General features: G+C 43.6%; 1 protein-coding gene across 2 annotated transcripts in view; it reads right to left on the bottom strand.

Annotated features, from left to right (window-relative positions):
* gpr158a (G protein-coupled receptor 158a) overlaps positions 1–18,783 on the bottom strand; it is a 61,754-nt gene that overhangs the window by 28,219 nt on the left and 14,752 nt on the right. For both annotated transcript variants that reach the window (XM_074693167.1, XM_074693166.1), the window contains exon 3: positions 3,120–3,222. In XM_074693167.1, coding sequence (XP_074549268.1) covers positions 3,120–3,222 — 103 coding nt within the window. The remainder of the gene's footprint in view (positions 1–3,119; positions 3,223–18,783) is intronic.

An 18,783-nucleotide genomic window follows, 5' to 3' on the forward strand; every position in this document is an offset into this window, starting at 1 on the left:
TTTCAAAGGACTTTTTTTTCTGAGCTCACCTGAATTAAAGTCATTCAGAAGCAAAAAATATCTACTTTATCTACACAATAAAGACAAAACGAGTGGATAAATTTCTATTCAAGGTTAAAACTAGTAAATAATTATGTGAATGAGAAGCTTTTTGAATTTGTAAAATTGCACATGTGACGTCTTATTTTTTTATTTTAAGTAAATTTGCAAATATTTCGTGACTTGTTTGAATTTGCCAAAAAAGAGAAATAAATTTGGAAATTTTGACAGTATTTAATCAAAATTTTAAAAACTTGCAAAAATTTTAAAAAGCTGCAATAATTCAAAGAATTTTATGATTTCAAAAATTTGCAAAAAATTCAAAAAAATGAAATCTAAAAAATTTCCCCCAAAAATATTAAAAAATAATAATAATTTCAAAAATTTGCAAAAATTAAAAAAAAGAAAGAAAAAACATTTGAAAAAATTAAAACATTTCAAAAATTGCGAAAAATTAGCAAAGACCAGATTCAAGCTGATGTTGAAGGTTGATACCAACTCTAGTTTCTATTAATGGACAAATCTATTTGACAGGAGCTAAAGCTCCAAAGCATCATGGTCCAGTTCCTGAGGTTTACCTCTGAAAAGTCCAACATTTAAATCATCAGTCTGACATTTTTAACTTCAGTTTCAGTTCTTTAGTTTCAATGTTAGCTGCTGCTCTGAAACGAGAACTGGGAGCAAATGAGTCTGAGATATTTTCTGTTCTGAAAAACACATGAAGACATCTGCAGAAAAGAAGAAGAAAACTGATTTCAGAGGGCTTCAACCAAAGATGCTAATAACTGGAACTAATCTGCTTCATCCGCCTCATGAAACGGTTAGAAACCAGAGCAGAAACAGCAAAAAACAGGAAACTAACAGTACTAACATAAACCAACAATAACTGGTCTCAGTGTGAAACAGGAAGCCTGGCTAAAGAGTGTGGGGTTTCAGGTACGGCTCTGAGGTAAGCTCAGGTAACAGCCCCGGGGAGGACAGGAAGCTGGAGGCTGCTGGTCTGTGCAGCGAGCGCTGAGGGAGCCCGTATGGTCCAGCAGATAACCAGAGCGCTCAGAGCGCTCCTCACACAGAGCTTTCATTGGACGCTGCCATTGTCGCAGAGATTTGCTGGATTGTCCCTTTAAAAAGAAACTGGCCTATTTTCCAAAGCTGTGACTCTGCACATCATTGATCCCTCTAAAGGACTACTTATCTCCACGGCGATGACTCACATCCTGTGGCTTCTGCAGCTACAGACGACAGACAGAGGGAACTCGCCACCGTCGCTCTGCAGCGAGCGTTTGAGACGCTCTGAGAGACGCTCTGTGAGACGCTCTGAGAGACGCTCTGAGAGACGCTCTGAGAGACGCTCTGAGAGACGCTCTGTGAGACGCTCTGTGAGACGCTCTGAGAGACGCTCTGAGAGACGCTCTGAGAGACGCTCTGAGAGACGCTCTGAGAGACGCTCTGTGAGACGCTCTGTGAGACGCTCTGAGAGACGCTCTGAGAGACGCTCTGAGAGACGCTCTGAGAGACGCTCTGAGAGACGCTCTGACAGACGCTCTGAGAGACGCTCTGAGAGACAAAGAAGCCAGACGCTCTGAGAGACGCTCTGGGAGACGCTCTGAGAGACGCTCTGAGAGACGCTCTGAGAGACAAAGAAGCCAGACGCTCTGAGAGACGCTCTGAGAGACGCTCTGAGAGACGCTCTGAGAGACGCTCTGAGAGACGCTCTGAGAGACGCTCTGGGAGACGCTCTGAGAGACGCTCTGAGAGACGCTCTGAGAGACGCTCTGAGAGACGCTCTGAGAGACGCTCTGAGAGACGCTCTGTGAGACGCTCTGTGAGACGCTCTGAGAGACGCTCTGAGAGACGCTCTGAGAGACGCTCTGAGAGACGCTCTGAGAGACGCTCTGAGAGACGCTCTGTGAGACGCTCTGTGAGACGCTCTGAGAGACGCTCTGAGAGACGCTCTGAGAGACGCTCTGAGAGACGCTCTGAGAGACGCTCTGACAGACGCTCTGAGAGACGCTCTGAGAGACAAAGAAGCCAGACGCTCTGAGAGACGCTCTGGGAGACGCTCTGAGAGACGCTCTGAGAGACGCTCTGAGAGACAAAGAAGCCAGACGCTCTGAGAGACGCTCTGGGAGACGCTCTGAGAGACGCTCTGAGAGACGCTCTGAGAGACGCTCTGAGAGACGCTCTGGGAGACGCTCTGAGAGACGCTCTGAGAGACGCTCTGAGAGACGCTCTGAGAGACGCTCTGAGAGACGCTCTGTGAGACGCTCTGTGAGACGCTCTGAGAGACGCTCTGAGAGACGCTCTGAGAGACGCTCTGAGAGACGCTCTGAGAGACGCTCTGAGAGACAAAGAAGCCAGACGCTCTGAGAGACGCTCTGGGAGACGCTCTGAGAGACGCTCTGAGAGACGCTCTGAGAGACAAAGAAGCCAGACGCTCTGAGAGACGCTCTGGGAGACGCTCTGAGAGACGCTCTGAGAGACGCTCTGAGAGACGCTCTGAGAGACGCTCTGGGAGACGCTCTGAGAGACGCTCTGAGAGACGCTCTGAGAGACGCTCTGAGAGACGCTCTGAGAGACGCTCTGAGAGACGCTCTGAGAGACGCTCTGAGAGACGAAGAAGCCAGACGCTCTGAGAGACGCTCTGAGAGACGCTCTGAGAGACGCTCTGAGAGACGCTCTGAGAGACGAAGAAGCCAGACGCTCCGGCGTGCTCTGCGGCGAGCGTGGAGGAGGTCCCTGTGTGGACTCACAGGCCTGTTATTGGCCCCATGGAGGGCCAGACTGCAGCAGTACGCCGCGCTAACAGGCTCACCTCTCCTCCATCACACACACACACACTCACACACACACTCACACACACACACTCGGCTCTGTGCAGCCTGCACACATGAACACACACAGCAAACAGGCCGACTGCAGAAGCTCAGCTCTCTCTTTATTTTTAGCCTCAAACATTTCCCCTCGCGCTCAGAGGAGCAGAGACAATAAGACGGAGCGTGCAGAGAGGAGGGGCCAACGCCGTATCCACGCCCCTCACAGGTGACCACGCCATTTCCTCTCTGCTGTGTGTTACTCACGTGTGGAGCTGCTGACGGCGACCCGGCTGGGGTGGTAGAAACCCTTCCTGCAGTGACATTTGTACTTGTTCAGGACGAATCCGTGACCACGGATGGGCAAACACTGCGAAGAGAGGAGAGAGCAGGTTAACCACGGAGAGACACAGGAAGCTGGAGAGAGCGCCATCGCTCAGCTGGTAAAACCTGATGGATATGAAAACAGGAAGGTGTCGACACCAGAACCAGAACCTGCAGGAGGGAGTGATGATTAAAACAGCGCTCAGCTCCAAACCAACACATCTCCAACGTTTGATTAAAAGTCTGATCCGACGCGGCGTCAGGGGGCAGCCTTGGCAGACTGTGAGCTGTTTGCCAAATTACAGCCTGTAATTAATATCTAAATTAAGAACAGACTTATTAGCATGATTAGAGCAGGGAGTCCGCTTCAGTTTCTCCTCCACAGAAACTCGCTCAGGTCGCTGACACCAGCAGGAACAGGCTCGTCTGCTACGCTGGAAATGTCCAGAGAAAGACCCAGAAACAGCTCCAGCCCGCTCTGTGACCAGGCATTACCCAGCATGCCACGGGAGGACTGGAGGTCCTCAGAGACCGCTGCTTCTGTCAGCCTGTCCAAGAGGTCTGAGAGTGTAGACCCTCAGAGTCAGCCCCCCAGAGAGGACGGAGCAGGACTCCAAAGACCAGGATGATTACCAGGTCAGTCAGAGACCAGATCCCTAAACAAGTCCCAGAGAGGAGAACGAAAACCTGAAAGAGGCTCGACAGGGATCTGCAGGAGACGGCCTCTAATCACTGTTAAACCTTTAAAGGAGCAGTCCGTAAACACTGTCAGCGTTTGTCTGAACAGAAACAGAAATAAGATCTCATGTTTATAAAATCAGTGAAAAGTAATCCCCCAAAAAACTTTACTTTCTTTTAATTCAGTCAATTCAGTCAAGAACTCGGTCAAACCTCTTCAGTAGCCGTGGACAGCAGGAGGTGTAGATTTGTGATCCTGAGCGTGTGTCTTCAGATCGCTGCGCGCTGTTAAGCTAGCTGGAGTCAAGAGTTAGCTTAACAGCGTGCTTGATGCACCAGAGGGACAGGAGAGTCCCCATCCTATGGGTTTAGTCGCTAAATAACTCCAAGACCGACTCTACAACTAACTCTACAAAAAGACTTATCTGGAAAAAATACTGATTTTGATTCTGTGTGGATGGATTCATTTCACTGATAACGTGCTGGATTAATTAACATGATTGATATGTGGAGAGACATTATCAAACAACAAAACATGACGAGTTGAGTGATATTATCAAATTATGTTGTCAAACTTGATTATTCTTTTAAAAGAAGAACTTAAGAATTATTTTAGTTTTTTTAAACCAAAAATAAATTTTACCTTTTTTCTAATTTTTTTTTTTTTTTTTTTTTTGAAATTTCAAACATTTTTGGAAATTTGATTTTTTTTAGGGGGAAATTTTTGCATTTTTAAATAAAAATTCAATAAAATATTTATTTTTGCAAATTTCATGAATTTGGTTTATCTTTTTTAATTTTTGCAAACTTCTTTAATTGCTTTTTTATTTTTTTTATTTGTAATTAATTTTCAGAAGTTTTTCATTTTTTAAAATATTGCACATTTTTTGCAATTTTAAAATATTTAAAACAAAAATCTAAGACATCTTTTGTGCAATTAAATATATAAAAAAAATCTTTTGATAGTTTTTCACTTTATATAGAATATGTTACTCTTTAAAGTCTTTATTGTGAAAGATAAAGTCGATTTTTGGGGGTTCCTGAACAGTAACAGAAAGTTTCAGCTGGCAAACACCAACATGAACAACACATGTTTTCAGTCCCAGAGTTGCTGGTTCAAGTCCTGGTACCAACTGGAGTCTGGTGAGGTGTTCAGTGAAACACTAAACCTTCACTGTAACAAATTACTGTAAATTAACCAGAAAAAAAAAGTTAAATCCTGATTTATTCAAATACAGCACTGTAAAAAATGATGATAAAGTAACGGTAAAATACCGTCAACCAGTGCGTACTTTACCGTTATTTTACAGCTACATTTTTTACAGTGTTTGGCTAATTCATCATTCATTCTTCTACAATTTTTATTTTGATTTTTTTGTTTTTGTTTCTTTTAACATAATTGGGAAAAAATGCTGCTTTACTGTGTGTGTGTGTGTTAAGTCATATTAAGTGTTTTATCAATAAAGGAATAATCCGTCAAATATTTTCAGACTAAAGGTTTAAAAAGCTCCAAAACACTGATGAACTGTAAATGTAAAAACCTGAGCGAGTCTTTGTGTAATCTCAGATTAGCTCTCTCTGGGTGAAGTTTCACACACAGCACACAGCGCTGATGACCTACTTCATAATGCATGACATCTGTTTCAGCTGCTGCTGTTCTATTGATAGACGCGCAGGCCGCCATACTGTTTCCATAACGAGCTGACGGAGCGCAGCATCGCTGCACATTAAGGGATTATTAATTCAGCCTGTGTGAGGGAGAATAATCTGTCTGATTCAATCTGACGCCGATCAGGCTCAGTCTGTGTCTGAGAGGAGGAGGAGGAGGAGGAGGAGGAGGAGGAGGAGGAGGAGGAGGAGGAGGCGAGCGGCTCCTCTTCCTGTCAGCTACCTGTGGCTGCAGCGACGCCTCGCCACCGTCAGCTCATCTATTTTTGATGCTCGTCACATGTCGCAGAGACTCAGAGCCTGTTCCCCCCACAACCCACAACCCACTCTGTGCTGTTTACATCCCAGCTGCAGCAGCTGTCAATCACACACACACACACACACACACACACACACACACACACACACACAGTCAGGCTAATTACTGCGGTGACATGTGTGTGACCGTGAGCCAGAGCCTTTTTCTGGGCGTGCGTCACGCTGTCAGAGCGGCGTGGTCTGCCAGGATGTGACTGTGATCGAACAAAAAGGGCTGCAGGAGTCAGAAATAGACTCTCACACACACTCACACACACTCACACACACTCACACACACAGAGTCAGTGTTTGTCAGAGAGTGTGATCCTTCAGGACGGTTTCTGATGTCTTACGTCTCGGCTGTGAGGAACACTGAGATCAGATCAAACTGAAACAAAGGATCTGGACTCTGACCCTGGATCCTGGGAAAGTCGACTTAGATCTTTTCATTTAATGCTTTAAAGTTAAAAAAAAAATCAAAGTTTTTGCATCAAATTATCAAAAATTAGATTGAGTGGGACAGGAAGTGGTGCACAGAAACCACCTGAAAACACCCAGAGACTTTCAAAATAAAACAAAACGCGCCACATCATGTTTATTTCGACTACAACAACAAATGGAGGTAATGGGCGGAGCCAGACCAGGAGTCAGCAGGTTGGAGGTTTACAGCCCAACATGGACCATGTGGGAGCTTCACCACCTGATGGTGGTTTTATTAAAAGCTAAAAACACGTTTTTATCAGACCAGCTGACCCAAACTTTTTGGTTGAATGATTCTTTAAAAGGAGAAACTTCTGCTGTAACCATGTCTGCACCACATGTTTCTGGGCATTAAAGAGGAGGTACTTTGCTTTCTAAAGTCTTAATTCTGTCCCTCTGGGGCCCCCATAGCTTCTTCACATGATCTACAGCTCATAAAATCTGCTGTTTGTCTCTTCCTGGTGTTTTATTAACTCTAACTTCAGCTTCTGTGGGAAACACTTTGTTTTAGCTGCTGTCTCTTTAAGACTTCCTGCTCCTCAAACCCCCTTCGTTCTGATTGGCCAGCCCTTTGGAGGCAGATTTAAAGGAGTACCCTGCTATGAGTTACAAAGTGAGTCAAACTACAGTTATTTTATCAAAATCCAGAGTTAGCTCAACGGGTCAGGCTCTGATCCTCCTTTGACCCCTGACCTCAGCCGACCTCGCCAAACACTTTGGGATGAAGTTCATCTACGACGGCGCCCTGAGCGGCCTCAATCACACACACACACACTCTGCACAAACAGTAATTAACAGCTCCACAAATGACCATCACTTGTAAATTGCGGAGAAGTCCAGGAGTAGCTGTGTGGTCCCGTGTGCCGGCTCGTGGATCGCGGCGTGTTTCAGCTGATTCGTTTAACGTGATGAGTGTGAGAGTAAATTAACGCCGTGCAGGTCCCAGCCTGCACCGCGCAGAGACGGAGAAACGAGCCACAAGACGACACATCAGAGGAGACTGAGTCCAGGTTCAGGTCTGAGTCCAGGTCCAGGCCTGTCCTCTCCATCGTGATGACCTCACAGAGCGGACGCTGGGGGATCTGGATTGACAGCCCTGCAGGACGCCACTTATTGCCTTCCTTTCCTCTCTGACCGTGAGCGCTTTAAAGAGCGGCTCTGCTGACACCACACCGTTCACCGCCACCGTGTCACTTCCTGTTACCGTTCAGGAGCCACGTTTGTTTTATCTTCACAATAGAGACAATAAAGTGGATAAAATTCTATAAAAAGTGAAAAACTATCAGAAGATTTTTGTAATAAAATTGCACATGTGATGTCTCTAATTTTGATTTTAAACATTTAAAAATTTAAAAAGTTTCCAAATTAAAAAATAAGGAAATTGCAAAAAATTCCAACAATTAAAAAAAATACAAAAATTTCAAAAAGCAATTACAAAAGTTTGCAAAAATAAAAAAAAGAAAAACTAAATGTATAAACTTTGCAATAAAAATATATTTTATTGAAAATTTTTTGAAAATGTAAAATTTCCCCTAAAAATTGTAAGTTTCCAAAAAATGTTTGAAATTTCAAAAAATTAAAAAAATATATAATTTCTGGGGGGGTTAAAAAAAATGTAATAACTCCAAAATTATTCTTCTGTTTTATCTTGCACGATAAAACAATAAAGTGGATAAGATTCTACAAAAAGGGAAAGTGTTTAATTAAATTGCATGTGATGTCTCCAATTTTTATTTTGAATATCTAATATTTAAAAAATTTCCAAATTAAAAAATAAGAAAATTCCAACAATTTAAAAAAATACAAAAATTGCAAAAATGTCCAACAATTTTAAGAAATACAAACGTTGCAAAAAGCAATTACAAAAGTTTCCAAAAATTAGAAAAAGAAAAACTGAATTCATCAACTTTGCAAAAAAAAAAAATTTATTGACAATTTTCAAAAAAAAATGCAAAAAAATTTCCCCCAAAAATGTAACTTTCTAAAAATGTTTGAAAGTTCAAATATTTTTTTAAAAATGTAATTCTTTTGGTTTAAAAAATAATAAAATAATTCTAAAATGATTCTTCTTTTGAAAGAATATTTAAGTTTGACATCATGATTTGATAATGTCCCTCCCCAGCCACCGTAGCACCGCTGTGACTCTGCTCAGCAGGTTTTACAGCTTATTAGTCCGCTCACCTCCCTGACCTGTGAGTATAAACACGCCATCAGACTGAAGCACAGGACACACTCTGAGTGAACCTCGTGTCTCTGCTTCAGCCTCTGGTCCTCCTCCACCGGCTCTCTGCGGCGTGCAGCAGGAGGAAACGACTCCTAATTGCTGCTGAGGCCAGGCGTCCTCCACCTGAGCAGGAAACCAGGAGCTCGCTGGATTCTGCAGCTCATTAGGACTCGCCGAGGACTCTCCACCACTTTGAAACAAGCCCACGCTCTTCCGTTTGGGCGCCGTGCCTCATCAGGCCCTAATAGGCCTCTGTAGATGTTGGTAACGACGTGAGGAGTGAAACACAAACCCTGAGGAGAGCTGCACGTCCAGTAATTACACATGAAGCTGTAGGATGAAACACAGGGTGATGAGCTCTGCAGCTGCACGCTCAGAAACAGCAGAGAGGGTTTCCTCCGCGCTCTGCTGGACTCTGGGTAATCCTGCTCCGAGTCCTTTCTGCTGACACGTCGTCTTAATGAGCTCCGTTAAAGACAAACACACGCTGTGTTCACTCATTTCTCCAGTTTACACCTTAAAGCAGAGCTCTACATGAGACGGCGCTCAAACACGGGAAATAAGTCGAGTTCTGTCTCATTTCGTTACGTTATCAATGAAAAAACAGCACAGAGGAGAGAGGTTTCTCACAGGACACCCCTCTTTAATATTCAGGCTTACTACATCCAGCAACACACTCACATGTCCAGCACTACTGATGGTTTTATCTTGATGTTAAAGTGGTCAGCGTTCTTCTTCTATAGCAAGGGTCTGCAACCTTTACCTGAATAACACCCTTTCTGCCTCAGCTCCTCACCTGGGTTAAAGTCATTCAGGAGCAAAAAAATGTGCTGTATCTGCACAACAAGGACAAAGAACTGAACAACATGCTAAACAGGGCGAAAATCTAGTGAATATCTGAAGGAGTTTTTTGTGTTAATAAAATTATAAAGATGTAATGTTTTAGTTTTTTATTTTTAAAAATTTGCAAAAGTTTTTAAAAAGTGTTACGTAAATTTGATAAATAAAGTGTATTACTGACATTTCAACAAGTTGACAAGATTTTATGAAAACGCAAAGAAATTTAAAAAATTAGATTTTACAATAATTAATTTTTATTAAAAAATTATAAATTTTGATTTAAAAAATTATTAATTCTCAAAAAAAAATTGAGGAACTTGCAAAAGAAATATTTTAAGATTTTGCAAAAATTAAATAAATGTGATGTAAATGCCATAAATATGGGGAATCCATGAAATTTCAAAAAGCAAAAATTTTATAAATTTTAGTTTAAAAAATGAAATTATTAATTTAAAAGAAAATGTAATTTTTAATTTAAAAAATGATCTTTTTTTGGATGTTAAAAAGGTTAGATTTTCAAATAATTGAGAGATTTGAAAAAGAAATGTTAAAAATTTAATTTTAATCTTTTGCAAAAATATGCAGATATTCAACATCTTTTGAAATTTTGATAAATGTAAAAAAAAAAAAAAAAAGACTAAAAAAAAAAAAATTATCCTCAAAAAATGTTGGTTTTTTTGTAAGTTTGTTAAAAATGTTTAAAAATTATATTCATAAAAGTACAAAAAAAATTCTAAGATATGATAAAGATTTAGTTCAACAAAAATATAAAGCATGATTTTATTTAGTGTCAGTGTCTTTAATCATCAATGCCCTACGTAGGAAAAATAACAATTATATATTTTAAAGCTACGAGGAGCCACTGCAGAGGAGTCAAAGGGCCACATGAGGCTCCAGAGCCACAGGTTGAAGACCCTTGGTCTAAGACCTGGTTCAGGTTTTTGCTGGATGTGGCTCTGACAGAGGGAGCATCCTCAGACTGACCACAGGGAGCTGGATGTGACTCCTCGCTCAGAGGAGCAGCTTCACGGACAGCCCGGCCTCTAAACGAGGTCAACTATCAGGAGTGATCCAGAGCAGGGTGGCCCGGACAGCGGGGCGGCCCGGACAGCGGGGCGGCCCGGACAGCGGGGCGGCCCCGGACAGCGAGGCTCACTCTGGGCGCCGTCTAAGGCCCTAAGCCTGAACAGCAGAGAGACAAACCCTCAGGTCTGAAAAACACAGAAAAATCTACAAAACGAGACCAAAGTTTGTTTTCTGAGGTGAAGCAGAAGCTCAAATATTCCTCGTCTGTCCTGAAGCTAAACGTCTGAGGATTCATGATGGAGATAAACGAGCTGTGACAAACGAGCTCAGCCAAAAGTGAAGCCAAAACCTGTAGGAGTGAGTTTCTCCTTCAGGAGGAATCAGAGGTGGCTGTACCTGCTAGCTGCTAAGCTAGCATCAACTCAGAGAGCTGGAACTGAAGCGTGTAGTTGGAAATATTACACACGCCCTGCAGGATCTGATCCTTCCCCTCAGACCCCTCCCTGCAGAGTTTCCTCTGAAAGTCCACCTGGGAGCTGATCCTGAAGCAGACCCACAAACCCAGCAGGGACTTCTTTACTGGTCTGAGGAGGGAGCTGGGTTAGTCTCAGGAGGAGGAGGATGACTCCTGACACAGACTGAAGGAGAGGCGTACGAGCACAGACTTCTCAGGGACCTTCAGGTGGAGACGTTATAGATCTGTTGGAGGTTTTCCTTCTTTTTCTCTCTGAGCTGTAAACGTTCAGCTCCATCCATTTCTCCTCCTGTCTCTGGGGTTTCTGCTCAAATGTTCCCTCTTCCTCCATCCTCCACGGGCTCCGTGTTTGCTCTCTCTCGGTTCATGGTCGGCAGAGAGGACCGGGCAGAGCGGAGCAGATATAAGACAGCGCCTGGGGCGAGTGCACCGAGTCTTCAAAGCCTTTTCATGTAAATTCAGAGTTCAAGCATTTACCACGGAGCCAATTAGAGCAACAGGAAGAGCGTCAGAGCAGCGGGCTGGAGGCCAGAGCTGAACCAAAGTGTCCTGTGATCTGGTCTTCAAGATCTGAGTTCACATCATAACAGAAACGAAGAGAGGACGGAGAGCGACTCAGAGCTGACCTCAGGACGGAGGATTACAGATTAATCTCAGGGTGAAAGAGAAAAGTTTGTGTCCAAGCTTTAAAAAGAGATTTCCTCAGAAGAGAGTCTTGATTTCCTCCTCTGATGAAAACAGACTGCTCACATTTTGAAGGAGATCCTAAATTTCACGGTCTTCCTTCCTCCTCTCCACCTCCGTCCATCGACTCCTTACTCCTGCTCTTCGTGGACGCGTCTCTCTCCCTCGTTACAACCATCCAGCTTAATTCACGCAGCGCAGAGGGCTTTGCAGAAATTAAAGGGTGAGTTAAAGTCTGCGGCTGCACAGCGGTGTTTTATTTCCTCCCTATCAGGCGTCTTATCAGCTCTGAAGCATAATCACAGCTTTGCTGAGATCACTGCAGATAATTAGCAATTAGCCTATTTATAGGCTGCTGCACATGCTAACAGGCAGCGTGGAAAGAGCGCGCTTCATTAGGATGGATGATGGGTTGAAGGGGCAGCAGGGTCCAGGTCTCTGAGGGGAATCCCTGCCCCCCCCCCCATGATCCTGGGTTAGTAACAGAGAGGGGAAACCCGGGCTACCACAGAAGCAGTTTGTTGGACGAGTGCTGAGGGAGCGCTCGCCGTCAGAGGACAAGTCACTCACTGAATATCAATCAGAGACGCTTCAGGACTCAGACGCTGCAGAGTGATCCTGCATTAAAACCTGTCAAAGATGAATTTCTGTCACTTGTGGCAGACAAAGTTTCTATCTATCTATCTATCTATCTATCTATCTATCTATCTATCTATCTATCTATCTATCCATCCATCTATCTATCTATCTATCTATCTATCTATCTATCTATCTATCTATCTATCTATCTATCTATCTATCTATCTATCTATCTATCTATCTATCTATCTATCTATCTATCTATCTAACTATCTATCTATCTGTCTATCTATCTATCTATCTATCTATCTATCTATCTATCTATCTATCTATCTATCTATCTATCTATCTATCTAAAACCTGTGCTTTCTTAGAAAGACAACGTTCACCATGACCTCCACCTGCCCTGCTCCTGCAGACTCAGACTCCTCCTTGGTGTCAGAAATTTCCTTCTTGGATTTTTCTTTTTATCGTCCTCTTGGGTGCATCAGTTTGTGAAGTGAATAAGAGGAAGTCAAACATGAAGTTACTTGTACATGAGAACTGAATCCTATATGAAAACATGAGACAGAGGAAGATCTGATCTGTAACACTGATCATCTGTTCCTCATGAGAAACGACAAACACACAGACTTCTGATGTGTCCCTGTCAGCCTTATTCAGTCTCATCCGTCTAGCCAGTCTCAGTCAGTCTCATCGGTCTCAGTTGGTCTCATCGGTCTCATCGGTCTCAGTTAGTCTCAGAAAGTGTCATCAGTCTCAGTTAGTCTTAGTCAGTCTCATTGATCTCGGTCAGTGTCATTGGTCTCGGTCTCGGTGAGTCTTATCAGTCTCATCGGTCTCATCGGTCTCAGTCTGTCTCACTGGTCTCAGTTAGTCTCAGTCAGTCTCATTGGTCTTATTCTGTCTCATTCAGTTTCATCTGTCTTTATCAGTCTCGGTCAGTCTCATCGGGCTCAGTTAGTCCCAGTTAGCCTCAGTCTCAACAGTCTCAGTCAGTCTCAGTTGGTCTTATTCAGTCTCATTCAGTCTCATTCAGTCTTATCTGTCTCAGTCAGTCTCATCAGTCTCATCAGTCTCATCGGTCTCAGTCAGTCTCATTTAGTCTCATTCAGTCTTATCACTCTCATTCAGTCTTATCAGTCTTTATCGGTCTCGGTCAGTCTCAGTTGGTCTCATTCAGTCTCACTGGTCTCACTCAGTCTTATCGGTCTCAGTCAGTCTCATCAGTCTCACTTGTCTCAGTCAGTCTCAGTCAGTCTGGTTGGTCTTATTCAGTCTCATTCAGTTTCATCTGTTGTTATTGGTCTCAGCCAGTCTCATGGATCTCATTCAGTCTCATCGGTCTCATTCAGTCTTATTCAGTCTTATCAATCTTCATCGGTCTCGGTCAGTCTCAGTCAGTCTCATCGGTCTCAGTCTCAGTCTGGGTCTCAGTTAGTTTAGGTCTCAGTCAGTCCCTCTCCCCCACGTGGAGACTCTGAGGCCGTTCTTGAGCTTGTTTTGCAGAATTTGAGGAGAGGCTGTGAGAGTCGGTGCAGAGAGACAGAAGGTGGAGCAGGATGGAGGCAGCAGTTGTTGAACACTGATGGTGTTATTAATTCAGCAGCTCACGCTACACGGAGGAGAAACCAGCGTGTGATGGAGACGACAGCCGGCCCCGGCCAGGACGACCTTGTTAGCCAAGGTCGAGACGAAACAGTGATTCAAGACCAGAGCAGGAAGATCCTCAACGCCAGAGAAACAGGATCAGAGGGAGACGGACTGGGAGGTCCACATATCCCCATCAGGACACCACATAAACCACCTGGACCACAGAGACCACATAAACCACCTGGATATAAAAAGGTACCATCAGAGCCAGGAGGTCCAGGACTTTAGAAAAACGGTGAGACGCTGATGGAGGAGCCGAGAGAGGAAGAACAGCAGAAAAACGCCGCCTCAGACAGGATGTGAGGAAGTTTCCCACAGGAAGTGAAGTCAGGAGTCAGGGACTGAGCCTCGTCATGACTCATTCAGATGATTGGCGTGAGTCAGAGCCGTGACTTTCCCTCCGTCAGGGGAAACTCAAGCTGTGTGTCGTTAACGGCAGAGACTGATCTGGAGTCAGACTCATGATCAGATTCATCGACGTCTGTTTCCTCCGACGGCAGCAACGAAACTCAGCGGTTCAGGTTCCTCTAAACTGGAGATGATCAGTCATAAAAACCTTAAAGTGGCTCATTTACAGCTCAGTGGAAAGGTTTATCATCTTTATTTACTGACACTGAGTTCATTATGTTCACGTCCAAAGTTCTCCTCTCCTTTGGTGTAAAACTTAGATCAAAGATTTGTCATCAGATTAGGCTCGGGGCTGGGAGTCGAACCAAGGACCAAGAAGCCAAAGCCTCTGGATATGAGTCACATGATGGACCATGACACCACTGGCACCCCATGATTTGTAGTTTGACCTAATTTCAGTTTAACTTACGGTCAGAGGAAGTCAAACTGCTCTCAAACAGCAGCTCCTTGTGCAGGTTGGTGTTGTTGTGTTTTCCCTCATCCTGGCTCCGTCTCTCCTCCCTCCCTGCCTCCGCCTGCTGCTGCTGAATCAGTCATCCGAAGCAGCTGCCTCCATCTGAGTTTGGGCTGCCTCATGCTTGGCTGGGCAAACAGCAGCTTGAGAGGCAGGAAGTGGGGGAGGCTGGGGAGCCGGCTGGCTGGCTGGCTGGGTGGTACCCGTGCATTTTGTCAAATTCAATTGCTGGAATGGAGGCACTTAAAACGCTGCTGAGGAGCAGAGGAACAAGGCTGGACGTGTGAAAAAGGAACTTTATGGACGAGGGATAAATCCAGAGGAGGCTCCAGACGCTGACGGGCAGACAGCCTGAGGATGAGGCCGCCGTTTTCAGGGTCAGCATCATCAGGGAGCGAAGCCTCTGGATGAGCTGCACCTGCTCGACCAGCTGATCTGAGCTCATGGTCATTATACTTCCAAGATTCAGCACAATTTCACCTCTGCTCCATTTAAACTACTGCCCCAGTGGTGGTATTTTAAAGATAATTCTAAAAATATATATCTTTTAATTCATTTTCAATTTGGCCAACACAATGTAAAGAAATCACCCAATACATGGTCTGTGCCATGTAAAGCACAGACAGCCAGTCCATGCCATGTGAAGCACAAACAGCTAGCCCATGCCATGTAAAGCACAGACATCCAGTCCATGCCATGTAGGGCATAGATAGCCAGTCCATGCCTTGTGAAGCATAGAAAGCCAGTCTGTGCCATGAAGGAGTACAGACAGCTAGTTTGTGCCCTGTAAAGCACAGATAACTGGTCTAGTCCATGTGGAGCACAGACAGCCAGTCCATGCCATGTGAAGCACGGACAGCAAGTACGCGCCATTTGAAGCACAGACAGCCAGTCCATGCCATGTAAAGCACAGATAACTGGTCTAGTCCATGTGAAGCACAGACATCCAGTCCATGCCATGTAAGGCATAGATAGCCAGTCAATGCCATGTGAAGCACAGACAGCCAGTCTGTGCCAAGTGAAGCACAGACAGCTAGTTCGCACCATGTAGGGCACAGACAGCCAGTCCATGCTATGTGAAGTACAGACAACCAGCTTGTGCCATGTGAACCACAAACAACTGATGTAGTCCATGCGGAGCACAAACAGCCAATCCATGCCATGTTAAGCACAGACAACTGGTCTAGTCCATGTGGAGCACAGTCAGTCTGTCTGTGCCATGTGGAACACAGACAGTTCCTTGTGCAATAACCTAAAGCACAGCAGGGTCTCATATTAACCGTGTTCTCTCTTCATTCACGGCTTTAAAACACTATCACAAACAAAAAGACACTGCTGTTAAATAACAGTGAAATACTAACAGAAATGTTTTACAGTGCTGTGTTTAAACACAACAGGAGGTCACTGTTCAAATTTTCTGTTAAAATGACAGACATTTGTTTCAGTGTATAGCAAACTCGTCAGTGTTTTCTTTGATGGCCTGGTTTGCTCTGAAGGTCAGTTCTTGATCCACACCTTGCTTTAAACCCTCCACAGCAGCTTTAATGTCTGAATATAAAGAGGACGTTTGGTGGAAAGCTGCTCAGGAAAGAACGCATCAGTTTAAAAAATGACAAGATAATGAAACACTGGACTCATTTAGCTCCAAACTAACTGCCTTTCTTCCAGGAACAGAGACAGGATGTTAGCGTGTGTCTGCAGCCTCTGTAGGACGTCTCCCTCATTCAGAGCACCTGAAAGGAGCCCATTAAACCACAATGTGCGGCGCGTGCCGAGGGAATACCTGCACGAAACACGGCAATAACACAAAATGAATCCCAGTTTGCTCAAATGGGGCATCCCTCCAAATGCTGTTTTAATCACATTACCTCACACACTCACACACTCACACACTCACACTCCGCTCCAGCAGACTTTATTGCACTCTAGCTGAGATTTCTATTCATAGCTGAGAGACATCAGCCTCCCACGTCACCTCTGATTTACCTGGTGGAGCACTTTCAGTCAGGATGCTGGGCTGTTAGCTGTAACAGATACGCAGAGGGCTGTGAGATTTCTGCACAGGCCTGCTGCAGCTCCTGCTGCTCCTCCTGCTGCTCCTGCTGCATCTTATGAGTTATGGTACAAACTCCTGGGTGCAGATTCCCCACGTTTATTCCCATGTTTATCCAGACCATATGACAGTAATGAGACGCTCCTGTGTGATAAAGCTGCCGTGCAGGACAGGACTCACCACCCAGCTCCCATCATCCTGCTGTAAACAAGCCCTCTGCAAACACAGGCCCTGCACGGCGGACACACAGGATCATTATTCTGCAGCAGCTAAAATCTATAACACTAACAATGTATTTCTCTCCCCGTGCACAGCCCACACACACACACACTCTCACACACTCTCACACACTCTCAGTATGTCAAATGTCTCTGGCATCGACTGTCCACGCAGAGGTGGAAGTGCTCAGACAAAGAGAGTGATTAATTATTCAGAGGCTCACTGCGATCCATTACATCACATGCATTATGAAGCAGTCTGATCCCAGCAGCTCCTCAAATCTATGGCTGCCACGACGAGCGCGAGCTGCACGAGCCAGAGGTCTCCACCACGGGGCTAGCAGCTCGCTAACAGCTCGCTAACAGCAGGGTCAGGATGAAGTGAGAGGTTACACTTTACTGATTTGGTAACTTTAGCTGGATGAGTCTGTGGACGCAGAGATACTTGTTTTAAAACACGGCAACTTAGCTCAGAAAGCGTGGCTAAGGTTAGCAGAGCTAGCACCACCAGTTTCCATCGTCCCTTTGGGCTAACGTCCTCCTGAAGACATTTGTTTGTTGAAACTTCCTAAAAATAAAGTTAAATTCTCTTTTTTCAGCTCTAAATCTGATCATTCACTAATTAAACTTCTCAAAATGTGCATCTGTCCATCTCAGGCAACTTTATCTGATTTTTTAATGTTCCTGAGCTGAAGATGTTAGCATGTTTCTCAGTCCTGCTAAACTTATCTGAGCTCTAATAGTCTTATTAAAGTCTGTCAGTCTGTTTCCAGCTGCTGTCATAAAACTCTAAACTGTAAAAACCTAAAAATCAGCTTTACATCAACTAATATTTACACTAATACATCAACCAACCAGAGGACTAGAGGACTCTGCTCGGTCCTGATCCTGGTCCTGAGTCCTGGTCCTCCTCATTTGAGGTCCGAGTTTTTAGCATAGAATTATTTAACATGAAATGAAGCCTCGTTGCTGTTATGCTAGTAGCATGTCAACACTCAGCACATTACAGTGATTAAAAACACGTTTGTTAAAAAATAAAAATAATAATTAAAAATTATTAAAAATTATTTTGTATCACAGCTATTTTATTAATATTAATTGATAATATTACTAATTAATTAACATTATTTTTAATCAATTAATATTATTATGAATTAGTATTTTATGAATTGATACTAATTTTATTTATTTTTATCACTACCTCCATATCATCTATGCACCTGAGCTAATGGCAGCTATTTTGCACTTTGCACTGTTTTGCACTGGCTAAAGCGCTTTTGCATTTCGTCTACTTGTTATAAAAACAAATAAAGTTCTATTTTATTCTATTTCTGTAACCCCTCAGTCAGAGAGTAAATATCACTGAATACACAGAAAAATAAACCAGTGAACTCACTTTGGGCCTCCCTATGACCTGCAGAGGATCTGAATGATGTCACTTCCTGTGGATCATGTGACCAGGGGAATAGTCTACATCTTTCAGAGGGGGTGACGTGTTAGTCTAAACCTTAAACCTTGACTTATAAAAAATAAATCTTTAAAAGGACGTAAACTTTAAGTGTAGCTGGGATAAGGAGTAAAGAAAAATCATTTCTGACAGATTTAAACTATAATATTTGATGGTAATGTCTAATTTTAGGAGCAATAAATGCTTTTTTTTTCCATTTTTCAAGGTAGTTTAAGTTAATCTTTTGAATTGTTTTTATTAAATAAGTTATCAGATCAATGTGCACGACACTTGGCTCAATAAATTAAATGTTTTTTTATAGTTTATTTTATTTATCTTGTGTTTTTAAACATTTAATTTAAAATTTAAAATCATTAAACAAAAAATAACGATACTGCGATAACTCCTAGATAAATCTGTCTC

This window comes from Halichoeres trimaculatus, unplaced genomic scaffold, assembly GCF_033239565.1.
Source record: "Halichoeres trimaculatus isolate MK-OKI-2021-1 unplaced genomic scaffold, fHalTri1.1 fHalTri1_scaffold_18, whole genome shotgun sequence".
In the NCBI taxonomy this organism is placed as follows: domain Eukaryota; kingdom Metazoa; phylum Chordata; class Actinopteri; order Labriformes; family Labridae; genus Halichoeres; species Halichoeres trimaculatus.